This window comes from Lepidochelys kempii, chromosome 10, assembly GCF_965140265.1.
Source record: "Lepidochelys kempii isolate rLepKem1 chromosome 10, rLepKem1.hap2, whole genome shotgun sequence".
Lineage (NCBI taxonomy): Eukaryota > Metazoa > Chordata > Testudines > Cheloniidae > Lepidochelys > Lepidochelys kempii.
Genome location: NC_133265.1, coordinates 79,303,556 through 79,315,780, shown reverse-complemented (window position 1 = coordinate 79,315,780; position 12,225 = coordinate 79,303,556). Strand labels below are relative to the sequence as shown.

The 12,225-nt window shown below is 43.1% G+C and overlaps 1 protein-coding gene across 15 annotated transcripts in view; it reads left to right on the top strand.

Moving 5' to 3' along the window:
- Window positions 1–12,225, top strand: part of MEGF11 (multiple EGF like domains 11) — a 387,570-nt gene that overhangs the window by 313,147 nt on the left and 62,198 nt on the right. For 14 of the 15 annotated variants that reach the window (XR_012154103.1, XR_012154102.1, XM_073304382.1 and 11 more), the window contains 2 exons: window positions 3,725–3,871; window positions 9,252–9,386. Coding sequence is in view for 13 of the 15 variants with exons in the window: in XM_073304382.1 (XP_073160483.1) it covers window positions 3,725–3,871; window positions 9,252–9,386 (282 nt within the window). In the remaining 2 variants the exon portion in view is untranslated. The remainder of the gene's footprint in view (window positions 1–3,724; window positions 3,872–9,251; window positions 9,387–12,225) is intronic. The other variant, XM_073304377.1, reaches the window with a different exon arrangement.

Sequence of the window (12,225 nt, the reverse complement as noted above, 5' to 3'; positions counted from 1 at the left end):
CTCAGTATCTATCCCCAAATCATTGTTTGAGAAGGTCTTGGTGTGCTACCAGGGAAGAGTAATCACTCTCACATCAGCAATTGCAACAAGAACCTGGTGCAGGAAGCCATTTCCCAGCGTTCAGGAAATGGGGTTTATGAGCAGAACTGCCTCCTGCAGCTTTGCGAATGTATTCTTATGGTAGTTATCTTCCTAATTTGTGCATAACACATGTGAAATGCGGCACTTGTTCATAAATCACGAACCTTTGGATGCAGGTTGAAATTATGCTGAAATGTGTGAAATTCAGCATTTTTTATATATTTCTGGGAATTACATATTGAACACTAATTGCTTATCAAAGAGGTTCATCTGCAAATTTCTAAGATTCAAGTTTTACATTAAGGAAGCTTCAAGCTCCAGTAACTCTGATTGTAAAGTAGCTGGGTGTGATATACTCAACCCAAATCTATTGTCAAATTAGGGAAGTGTAAACTAAGGTGCTGCTTCAGCAAAATTCCATACAATGCACATGCCCAGGTGCAAATTAAACTACTTGTTTTTCCTTGCAATGCGAGGTGGGTGTTATTTTTGAGCCTCAAAAAAGAGAAGTCTTCCAGAGGAATTAATTTGGAAATAATACAAAGGGGGTTCTGTTAAAAGGTATTGCAGCATCTTTTCAATTAATATTCAAATTTGAATATTAATAAATAAGAGGTGTAATGTGTGAAATTTGTCTTCTACAAAGGGTGTTTTCCCCCCCTTCTGCATTTTGTTAGAACAATCAGCCTCGCAATGACTCATTGCCTCAGTTAGGAAGGAGAAGACATCCCTCATCATTCATTACTTACGCAGAGTCTTTTCTGCTGCAAAGAATATCTACGGCATTCTAATTCATCTACTTTTAAAGCAGAGGAGTCAATGTCATTCTTTCTCAAACTCTGGGAAAAGAGACCAGAAATAATGCTGCTTAATTGTCTCCATTTATAAATAGCCCCTCCACAGGAGGGGAATTGTATTTTTAATACTGCAGTCAGGAGGAAAAGGTACCATCCTTCTAAAATGTATGTCTTGGGTTTAATTCTGGGAGTTCAAATGAGGGCATTTAAAAGTATAAATAATAAGCATGTATAGTGTGTGGAAATATAAAATGTATTCTTTATTTTATTAATGACAGGTTTCAGAGTAACAGCCGTGTTAGTCTGTATTCGCAAAAAGAAAAGGAGGACTTGTGGCACCTTAGAGACTAACCAATTTATTAGAGCATAAGCTTTCGTGAGCTACAGCTCACTTCTTCAGATGCATATCGTGGAAACTGCAGCAGGCTTTATATATACACAGAGAATATGAAACAATACCTATTCCCACCCCACTGTCCTGCTGGTAATAGTTTATCTAAAGTGATTTCCAGCACAAATCCAGGTTTTCTCACCCTCCACCCCCCCACACAAATTCACTCTCCTGCTGGTGATAGCCCATCCAAAGTGATAACTCTTTACACAATGTGCATGACAATTAAGCTGGGCTATTTCCTGCATAAATCCAAGTTATTTATACTACATTATATACTCACTCCTCTTTGTCTCTCTCTCTCTCTCTAACCTAAACAAGCCAAAAGATTTCTTTTATTTCAGAGATATGTTTGTTATGATGGCAGCTTTCCCTTGTATTACTTAGCTCACATAAATTCCCCTGTTCTTCTAGTCCCTTGTCTTTCTATTGAATCCTTTTTGTTTGGGTTTGTGTACTGAAATGTTAAGAGGGGGAGTTTTTATTATGGGTTTTCTTGAATCTTAATTTGTTTTGGTGGGGTTTTTTTTAAGTTGTACAGCCTTGGTTGTGGCTCTTTAAATAAAGCTCTGAGTATGTATTATTAGAAATCCCTTTTTAAACTGAACTTTTAACTTTCCACCCCTGCTGGCCTTAGTTAAGATTTTCAAGGAAGGTTCCTCAATCATGTGATTAATCTTCAGAAACAGGAAATTTTGGTTCTGTGCTATTTCTCAGTGTATTTACTTCAGAGGTTTATAAAAGGAACTTGAAATTGCACAGTAAGTGTGTTTATAATTACTTTTAGCTGATTTAATAATCCTCAACATTTGGTGACGGTACAGATTACAACTTCAGAAATACAGTACATTACCTGTAGCATCCAGATGAAGATATCAGAGGTGTAGGAAATTACTTGGATTGTATTTATCCTCAGTAGTGCACTAATCCAGCCTCTGGCTGAGGCTGGATCTTTCAGCATCTTTGTCTGCATTTATCCCATTATGCAGTGGGAACATGTGCATGAATGATAAAGAACTTCTTCATGTTGAAAAAGTTGCTGGGCCACATGTACACCATCAAATCTTGGTGCAGCAGTTGTAAAGCACCTGGTGTGGTAATGCTGTTAGGAGAATTTTTAAGCCAATAGGTATTTTTTATATCAATATCTACAATGTGCCAAAGCTAATACCACTTCCTGCTGCTGGCAGCTCTTTATGTCTCAGCTCCCGATCTAGCAAACTTTTACTCACCTGAGGAGCATTTAATCATGCAGGTAGTTCTGTTGATCTCAGTAATGGGTCCAAGTTGATCTCAGTGGGCCTACTTGCATGAGTAAGGGCTCCTCGTGTGGGTAAGGGTTTGCAGGGTCAAGTCCTTAGTTAGTTTGATTCAGGTGTCTACAGAGACGTAGCACAAGCTTGTATTTAAATGTCACCAGTGAAAACAATACTAGAGAAATGCAGCTTTTAAGTCCCCTGGCAGGGTTTTTCTGCACCTTTGAAGCTTGGATTGTTATAAGAATAAATGTCAAACATTTTCCTTGGGAGTAATTTGAGGTTGAACTTGCGATTCTGAGTCTCCACTTGTTTACATGTCAAATTGTGTGCTGACAGACTCCTGCCCACATATTGTTGCCTGCAGGATGAGGACATTAACGTATTAACATACAAACCCTCTGCTGAAAACACAGGCTCTGGGGTGAAATATGGCAATGGTGCAATAACACAGAGACTATACAGCGGTTTAGAACAGAAAACGACAAATCTACCGGATATAACTGAATCTAAGTACAGTGGGGAATTTTAGAACTAAAGTATTTTCATGACGTTCTGATTAGTTTTTCTTTTTCAGTTTTCCATTTCACAGCAATGGTTTTGTGACCAGATTTCAACTGACTCGTTATTTCAAGACCTATTATTTCAGACACTTGGTGATCTTTAAAAATTGTTAGTCCTTGATCCCACTGAAGATGATTAAGGTATGTCTACACTGCAGCTGGGAGGGAGGCTCCAGCCTGGACAGACAGACTTGCCCTTATGGACCTCGACCTAACATGCTAAAAATATGAATGTGGATGGACATTGTGTCTTGGGTTGCGACTCGGGCTCTCCAGAGAGCCCAGGCTGCCCCGTCCACGCTGCTATTTTTAGTGTTCTTGCTCAAGCTCCGCAAGTATGAATCCGTCGACCTGGGCTGGGCGGCTTGCTCCGGGGCTGCAGTGTAGATACACCCATAAGGCTCAAGCCTGCGTGGCGTTGAGCCCTGTGCTGGAGGCCTTCAGCAACTTGCAGGATTCACCGTTGTGCATTTTGAACCTTCAACCTATCAGGCAGGTAGCAGAATAGCTATTTTCTAGCCAGGCTCCTTTGCTTGCTCTAATGCCCTATAAGTTAACAGCCTACCCAAGCATCTGGTTTGTCAGCGAATGGAACGAGCGGTGCGGAAAGCTAATGTGTGCATTTGCATTCTGTAGGCATCCATTGTGATAACGTATGCGCACAGGGCCGCTGGGGACCAAACTGCTCCATCTCTTGTCACTGTGAGAACGAGGGATCCTGTTCGCCGGAGGATGGGACTTGCGAGTGTGCGCCAGGATATAGAGGACTCATGTGCCAGAGAAGTAAGGCTTACCATTTCTGCGGTGGGAGAGGCACTTCCGGAGCGAAGCAAAGCTAAAGAGGAAGAAAGAGAGGCCCAGAAAAGGCCTCTGATAATGAGGGGAAGAGCTCTCGTACCAGTGTGCTCCTGCCTCATGTATCCATTTGCCCATTAGGGACTGCCCAGGCCACAAGAATGATTGTAACATGGTCATTCAGTTCCTGGAGGGCGGAGCTCTTGAGAGAATTCCAGATTTTGCATTATTTTGGCTCCAAAATGGGTCTAGAGAATAAAAAAGGAATCCACAGCGCAAGATATTCTTGTTTAATAAGTTGTTTAGATGTAGGCAGAACCTGAATGCACAGCCCTAATAGCCAGTCCCCCATTGTCCTTCTCAAGAGCCTCATTGACATAGTCTCAATTGGGGGCAGGGGGGAGAAAGGGAGCAGCAGTCACCACTTTACAATGCTTTATCTGGCATTCCGTAGCCAGTAGGAAGGGGACATTTATTGCTGGAAAGGAGCAACCTCTGTGGGTGCAGAACTCAGGAAGGTTTGGGGCAGAAAGGAATTAAATGTTGCGCCAGGGCAACTGTAGGATGCTCTATATTGGGATTCAGTGAAAGAGTACAGGCTGTGCACAAACAGAAATGGGAGAGAGGGAGGAGCCTTTTATGCTTATTTTTATTATTGTGCCCGAGTGTCACGTGAGGTCCAGTGCGCAAATGTAACAGACTCTGGAAGTAGAGATCACAGTCCGTTCAGCACAATGATAAATGGGGGTCAGATTGGGCCTGTTGCATACTGAAGAGTGGCTCGTCATTGGCTATCAAAATAATGTGGCAACATTGTCTCAATGCCGAAGTTAGTTTCAAGATCCTGCACTCTAGAAAAAGAAACACAGTAGGCTAGATACCAACCTGGAATAGCTGCAGTCTCCTGCTGCATACCAAAATGTGCCAAGGAGATAAAATCTTTTCATTTGCCTTATCTAGAAAGCCACTTCTCTTCCCCTCTACCCCACATTTGACACTTAGTACCTCTTCAGATGTATGTGGAGGCCACACACCACTTTCTTGCTGTCTAAAGAGAGATGCATTCACCTTTATTAATTGTTTACTGCAGCACCCCTTCACGCCCACTGTCCAACCCCAAATCACATGCCCCCTCTGATTTTACAGGCAACACTTGCCTCCAGCACACACTCATCTCTAAAAATGATTTGTAGCCGCCAGTTTTTATTTAAAGCCCTTACAGTGATGACCTCTGGCACTGCTGGAGTTAATGGCCTATAAGCATTTTCATTAAAATCCCCTCTTTCCGGGTGCTTCGGCATATCTGTGCAGCTGTAAAACTCCTCTCCAAGACTGGCACATGGCACTCAAAGCTTCAGGAAATTGTATTACAAGTTTGAAGCCCTAAGAGTGCAAAAGCAAAGGAAGTTAATAGTTTCTGGCCTTCCTGAGCTGAAAAACAGCTTAGTTTTATCAGCTGAAGGCATGGAGGCCATAAGGGGCAAATCCTGTCCCCAGAGCACAGCTCCAGTAATGGGGCTGTGCCCTGACAAGGTCCACTCGGTACTTGTGGGAGGAGGAATTCTTCCCCAAGCCACAGAGGAAGTCCATGGCTGTTCATGCAGTAGCTCACAAGCTTCTGAAACCCCCCTTCTGTGGTGGAATGGCTAGAAGATCCAGCTCTCTCCCACGCTGACCCTACAATTCCCTGGGCTCCGGCGTGCAGTGCAGGGAGCCCCTAAAGAATACCGCTCTGCAGCTGCAGGAGGGTTTGGCCTCCCTAAGCATGTTCTCAGAATCCTCCCCATTCCCCTTCAGGAAATTCAGAGTTAGGGATGGAATCCAAGGCTTAAAGGGCAATTTTGCAAAAGTGGTACCTTCTTACTCAGCTGGTTTGCTTTTGGTGTGTATTCAGAATAACTTCACTGACAAAAAGATTGGACAGTTGTTAGCCTTGCAGAACCATCTGGGAGAGTGATTTGGATTGTTTTATGGCTAGCGTCTCAGCAACGGAATTATCAGCTAGGCCTCAACTGCAGAATCTGTAGTAACATAAGGACCTTGATCCCACAATGAATTTATGGAGCTGGCAGAGAAGTCATCATTTGGCTATAAAACTGAGCCCATGGGGAATCTCATGAGTAAAAAAGGGGAAACACGATGTAATTTTTACGTTTTTCTTACTGCAATTTAAACTGAGTGTGTCTGCCTGTTGCAGGGTTTTCCATAACCCATGTGCTTAAGAACAACAATGCAGGTTTAGAAGAGACACTTAGCCCTAATTGTGTTTTTATTCATTTGTGTGCAAATCCTACAGTGTGTTTGACTTAAGTTTTAAAAAAGTTAAGCGCGTAATGTCTTGACTAATTTATATAGGTGTCTCTTGTGATTGCCCCCATGCAAATGGGGCGATCTTGCATGTAGCTACCATAATTGCCCTTTTACTTTCACAGTTAGCCTTTGTTGGGTGCTGCTACTGCAATTGAATGCACAAATTAGATGCCCAGTTGCGCATGTGTTCTGCATCTAATTTATTTACTAATCAGGCACTTAATGTGGCTGGGTGTAAATACAGTAACTCCTCACTTAACGTTGTAGTTATGTTCCTGAAAAATGCGACTTTAAGCGAAATGATGTTAAGTGAATCCAATTTCCCCATAAGAATTAATGTAAATAGGAGGGGTTAGGTGCCAGGGAATTTTTTTTCACCAGACAAAAGACTTTATATATAATATATATACACACGCACACACAGAGTATAAGTTTTAAACAAACCATTTAATGCTGATACACAGCGATGATGATTGTGAAGCTTGGCTGAGGTGGTGGAGTCAGAGGGTGGGATATTTCCCAGGGAATGCCTTGCTGCTAAATGATGAACTAGCAATTGGCTGAGCCCTCAAGGGTTAACTCGTTGTTAATGTAGCCTCACACTCTACAAGGCAGCACAAATGGAGGGAGGGGAGACAGCATGGCAGACAGACACACACACCCTGTGTGTGAGAGAGAGATGCGCATTGCTCCTTTAAAAAGAAAAGGAGGACTTGTGGCACCTTAGAGACTAACCAATTTATTTGAGCATGAGCTTTCGTGAGCTACAGCTCACTTCATCGGATGCATACTGTGGAAAGTGTAGAAGATCTTTTATACACACAAAGCATGAAAAAATACCTCCCCCCACCCCACTCTCCTGCTGGCAATAGCTTATCTAAAGTAATCACTCTCCTTACAATGTGTATGATAATCAAGGTGGGCCATTTCCAGCACAAATCCAGGTCCTCTCAGTCCCCCCACAAACCCACTCTCCTGCTGGCAATAGCCCATCCAAAGTGACCACTCTCCCTACAATGTGCATGACAATCAAGGTGGGCCATTTCCAGCACAAATCCAGGGCCCAACAAGAATGTCTGAGGAGGGGGCAGGGGGGGCAGGAAAAAACAAAGGAAAAGACAAGGGGATTTCCCCTTGTTTTTTCCTGCCCCCCCTGCCCCCTCCTCAGACGCTCCTGTCAAACCCTGGATTTGTGCTGGAAATGGCCAACCCCAATCACCACACATACTGCAAGGAGCGTGGTCACTCCAGACAAGCCACCACCAGCAGGAGAGTGGGTCTGGGGTGGGGGCGAGAAAACCTGGACCCGTGCTGGAAATGGCCCAACCTGATCACCATACATATTGTAAGGAGAAAGAAAAGGAGTACTTGTGGCACCTTAGAGACTAAGTTAGTCTCTAAGGTGCCAGAAGTACTCCTTTTCTTTCTCCTTACAATGTATGTGGTGATCGGGTTGGGCCATTTCCAGCACGGGTCCAGCTTTTCTCGCCACCCCCCCCCACACACACACGCGGGCCCACTCTCCTGCTGGTGGTGGCTTGTCTGGAGTGACCACTCTCCTTGCAGTGCGTGTGGTGATCAGGGTGGGCCGTTTCCAGCACAGATCCAGGGTTTGACGGGAGCATCTGAGGAGGTGGGGAGGGGTTGGGAAGAGACAAGGGGATTTCCCCTTGTTTTTTCCTGACTCTTCTCCCCTCCTCCCCCCAGACGTTCTTGTTGGGCCCTGGATTTGTGCTGGGGATGGCCCACCTTGATTGTCATGCACATTGTGGGGAGAGTGGTCACTTTGGATGGGCTATTGCCAGCGCAAGAGTGGGTTTGTGGGGGGACTGAGAGGACCTGGATTTGTGCTGGAAATGGCTCAACTTGATTGTCATGCACATTGTAAGGAGAGTGATCACTTTAGATAAGCTATTGCCAGCAGGAGAGTGGGGTGGGGGGAGGTATTTTTTCATGCTTTGTGTGTATAAAAGATCTTCTACACTTTCCACAGTATGCATCCAATGAAGTGAGCTGTAGCTCACGAAAGCTTATGCTCAAATAAATTGGTTAGTTTCTAAGGTGCCACAAGTACTTCTTTTCTTTTTGTGAATACAGACTAACACGGCTGTTACTCTGAAACCTGTCATTGCTCCTTTAAGTATGCTGACCCCACTCTTAAGTACAGTGCCTTTTTAAGGTAATCAGCAAGCTAAGATGCAGCTGCTGCCAGGAAGCTCCCTCCGTCCTCTGCTCCAACACCACACACAAATCATAGAAATCATAGAATATCAGGGTTGGAAGGGACCTCAGGAGGTCATCTAGTCCACCCCCTGCTCAGGACCAATGCCCAATTTTTGGCCCAGATCCCTCAATGGCCCCCTCAGGGATTGAACTCACAACCATGGGTTTAGCAGGCCAATGCTCAAACCACTGAGCTATCCTGAGCCCTGTTGTTTCCCCCCTGCTCTACGGAGATGGGGTAAGCAGGGTGCAGGAGCAGGGGGGAGGGGGACACCCTGACACTAGCCCCCCTCTTCGCTCCCACCCCCCACACAGCAAGCAGGAGGCTCTGGAGACCAGCTCTGAGGCAGAGGGCAGGAACGGCACTGGGGGGAGGGACAGCTGAACTGCGGCAATTGATAGCCTGCTGGGTGGCTGCTGCACAGGGAACTTAGGGGAGCAGGAGCTGATGAGGGGCTGCCAGTCCACCCTGGTTCCAAGCCCCCACCAGCTCGCTCCAACGGGCTGCTCTTCCTGCAAGCCGTGGACAAAGCAGGCGGCTGCCAAACGACGTTATAAGGGAGCATTGCACAGCTTTAAACAAGCAAGTTCCCTAATTGATCAGCAACGAAACAGGGTTAACCAGGACAACTTTAAGTGAGGAGTTACTGTAACTGAAAGCAATTTCTAATATATTTTATCTGATATTTTTAGAAATTAAATGAAGCTGTTTGCCTTATATTATGGGACAGGCCAAGAGCCCTTATAAAACGGATTAAGGGAGAAGGTTCTGATCTTAAAGTCTGTGAGAAGACATCTGAACTCCAGTGACTACTTGATCTTGTTCTTGCTTTAGTTTGTTCACCTGGCTTTTATGGGCATCATTGCAGTCAAGCATGTCCCCCATGTGTGCACAGCAGCGGGCCTTGTCACCATGTCACTGGACGTTGTGATTGTTTGCCTGGATTCTTTGGCTCACTCTGCAACCAAGGTACTGATCCCAAGATACTCTCATGCCTACTTTTTCCTACATTTATATGCAAGTGACTCTGCAGCAAGAACTCTTTCAGACTGCTTTCAAGTTATCTGCTTTGTTTTTCAATCTCAGCAGTTTAGATCACAAGAAACTGTTTTACTTCACAGGCAAAATGCAAATGGGTACTTAGTCATCTTTTTGTAAATATGTTGTACTCTGACATGCATAAATAAAACAGCTCTGCAGCTCAGCATTTAAGCGCATATAAAATGTGACACGATCTGTAAATAAGTCTGCTGTTCAACCATATCATTTTCCTTCTGTTAATCCTAGTGTATCCTAAAGATATGATGACACTTTCTAGTACACTTTTTAAACATAAGAGGCACACATCAGTTAATATAAAGACCAACGTACTGAAAATTGGGTACTTAAATCTAAATATAGGGCCAGATAATTCACACGACCCTTCTTGGCAGTGAACAGCACCTGGCTCCGTGAATGGTGGCATTGAAATCAGGTATTACTGAACATAAGTAAGGGAGGCAGGAAATTTGTTCCAGAGGCACTTAAATAAAAGTGGCTTGATTTTTCAGAAGTGCAGAGTGACCCCAGCTCCCATTAAAGTCGACCTCTGAGCACCTTTACAAATCCAGTCACTCTTATTTAGCTGCCTAATTTAGGCACCGATGTTTGAAAACGTTGGCCTCAATTTCTTAGTTGTATCCTACACCACCTGCAAAGTCACTGCCATGTTGTGCTGGACTTGGTTTATTGCCTGCTTCTATGAGTATTTTCTACATATAGATTTAAAAGAGATTACTCTTAATGGCTACTGCTCTGGTTAAGTTGCAGGCCTTGTAAAAAATTGAACTAACACTTTTTAATTACCTTTCAGTGAGTTACAAATTACAGACAGTACTTATGCAAAATATTACACACAGATTAAATATAACTGTTTTCTTTTCCCTATGCTCTATATTCAGCTAACCAGCGTGCCAGCTGATTATTAGAATAAACATACTTCAGTGAATTTGTCTGTTTTTTGTGAAAAGTTAGCCAAATTTCAAAGTGTAGAGCTGGGCTAATTAGCTGGTTAAGAAAAGGAGTACTTGTGGCACCTTAGAGACTAACCAATTTATTTGAGCATGAGCTTTCGTGAGCTACAGCTCACTTCATCGGATGCATACTGTGGAAACGGCAGAAGACATTATATACACGGAGACCATGAAACAATACCTCCTCCCACCCCACTCTCCTGCTGGTAATAGCTTATCTAAAGTGATCATCAAGTTGGGCCATTTCCAGCACAAATCCAGGTTTTCTCACCCTCCACCCCCCTGGATTTGTGCTGGAAATGGCCCAACTTGATGATCACTTTAGATAAGCTATTACCAGCAAGAGAGTGGGGTGGGAGGAGGTATTGTTTCATGGTCTCCGTGTATATAATGTCTTCTGCCGTTTCCACAGTATGCATCCGATGAAGTGAGCTGTAGCTCACGAAAGCTCATGCTCAAATAAATTGATTAGTCTCTAAGGTGCCACAAGTACTCCTTTTCTTTTTGCGAATACAGACTAACACGGCTGTTACTCTGATAGCTGGTTAAGAAAACTCTATTTTATTTTTGCTGAGCTGTTGAGTACTTCTGGATTTACTTTGAAATGTTGACCTATCCAGCAGAATCACTTTAAAATATTAATGTCCCAATTAAAATCCAGTTGTGTTGCAGTTTGTCCTAATGAGTTATCATGTAACTTTATATTTCTAAAAAGAAGAATTATATTTATCACATATTATCACTCTGCATTGACCCTTTTCCAGTTATCAGAGCATTTTTCCATGGTAGCATATACCCACAGTATACTCTGTAACATCAGAAATTCCATGTATTGACACAATTTTTGCTTAGAATTCTAAACAGCAAGCAACTGAGCAGCTGTTTTTATAAATGTTTTTCATCATCATGTAGCAAATTGGATTGATGATACATTACGGCTGCCAGAACACACCTGACATCTCAGTGGGACTCTTAGTCCCACTTCAGAGCTTTTATGACTAATTAACATCACAATCAGGGTTGCTCTATCTGTACAATACTTGCATATAGAAGCATTAGTAGTCCTTATTTCAGAGCTGCGTTTAAAAATATCTCGAAGCTAATAATAAATGTTTGTTTGGTGCTAAGCACGGGAAAGGAGAGTTGTCATATTAGGTCATAACCAGGTTTCCAAGCCTAAGAAGAGCAACCATGTTTGCAAAATAGTTCTTCTACTCTTTCTCCGTTAACATCCTCTAGCACATCATACTAGTGTCTGAGCTGGAGGAAAGACAAGCAGATGCTCTCACAACCCCATCGCTAGCCTCTGTCTCCTGTAACCTGAAGTTTCACCTGTGTGATGGCTAGCCCGTTGCCTGTGTCAGCGTCAGAATTAGTATCACAAATCTATTCTCAGGCATTAGTGTTCCGTATTGCAGAATAAATCAACTACATTTTTAAGTCAGCTTTTTGAGAATTTATTTAATTTAAAAAAATTCAGCTCTCATTTAAGTGGTGCTATCTATTTCCATCTTAAAGATGCAATAAAAATATTGAATTGAAGTACTAGGAATAGAGCATGGAATGGAATATTGGGACAGAACACAGGTTGACAGAGCCTTTCAGTTCTTTCTGTGTCTTGCTGGTTTTTCTAACTTTTTTCTTCTTCTTTGTTCCGTGTAGTTTTATCTCTTTTCATTTAGAGGACTATTCTGTTTGGTACATAATTTGAAAGTCAGCTTTATCCTTCTTGGAGATAAGTCTGTAGCTAGACTATACGCTATTGTCCTCTTCACCATTCTTAGGTTTCTGTGTGG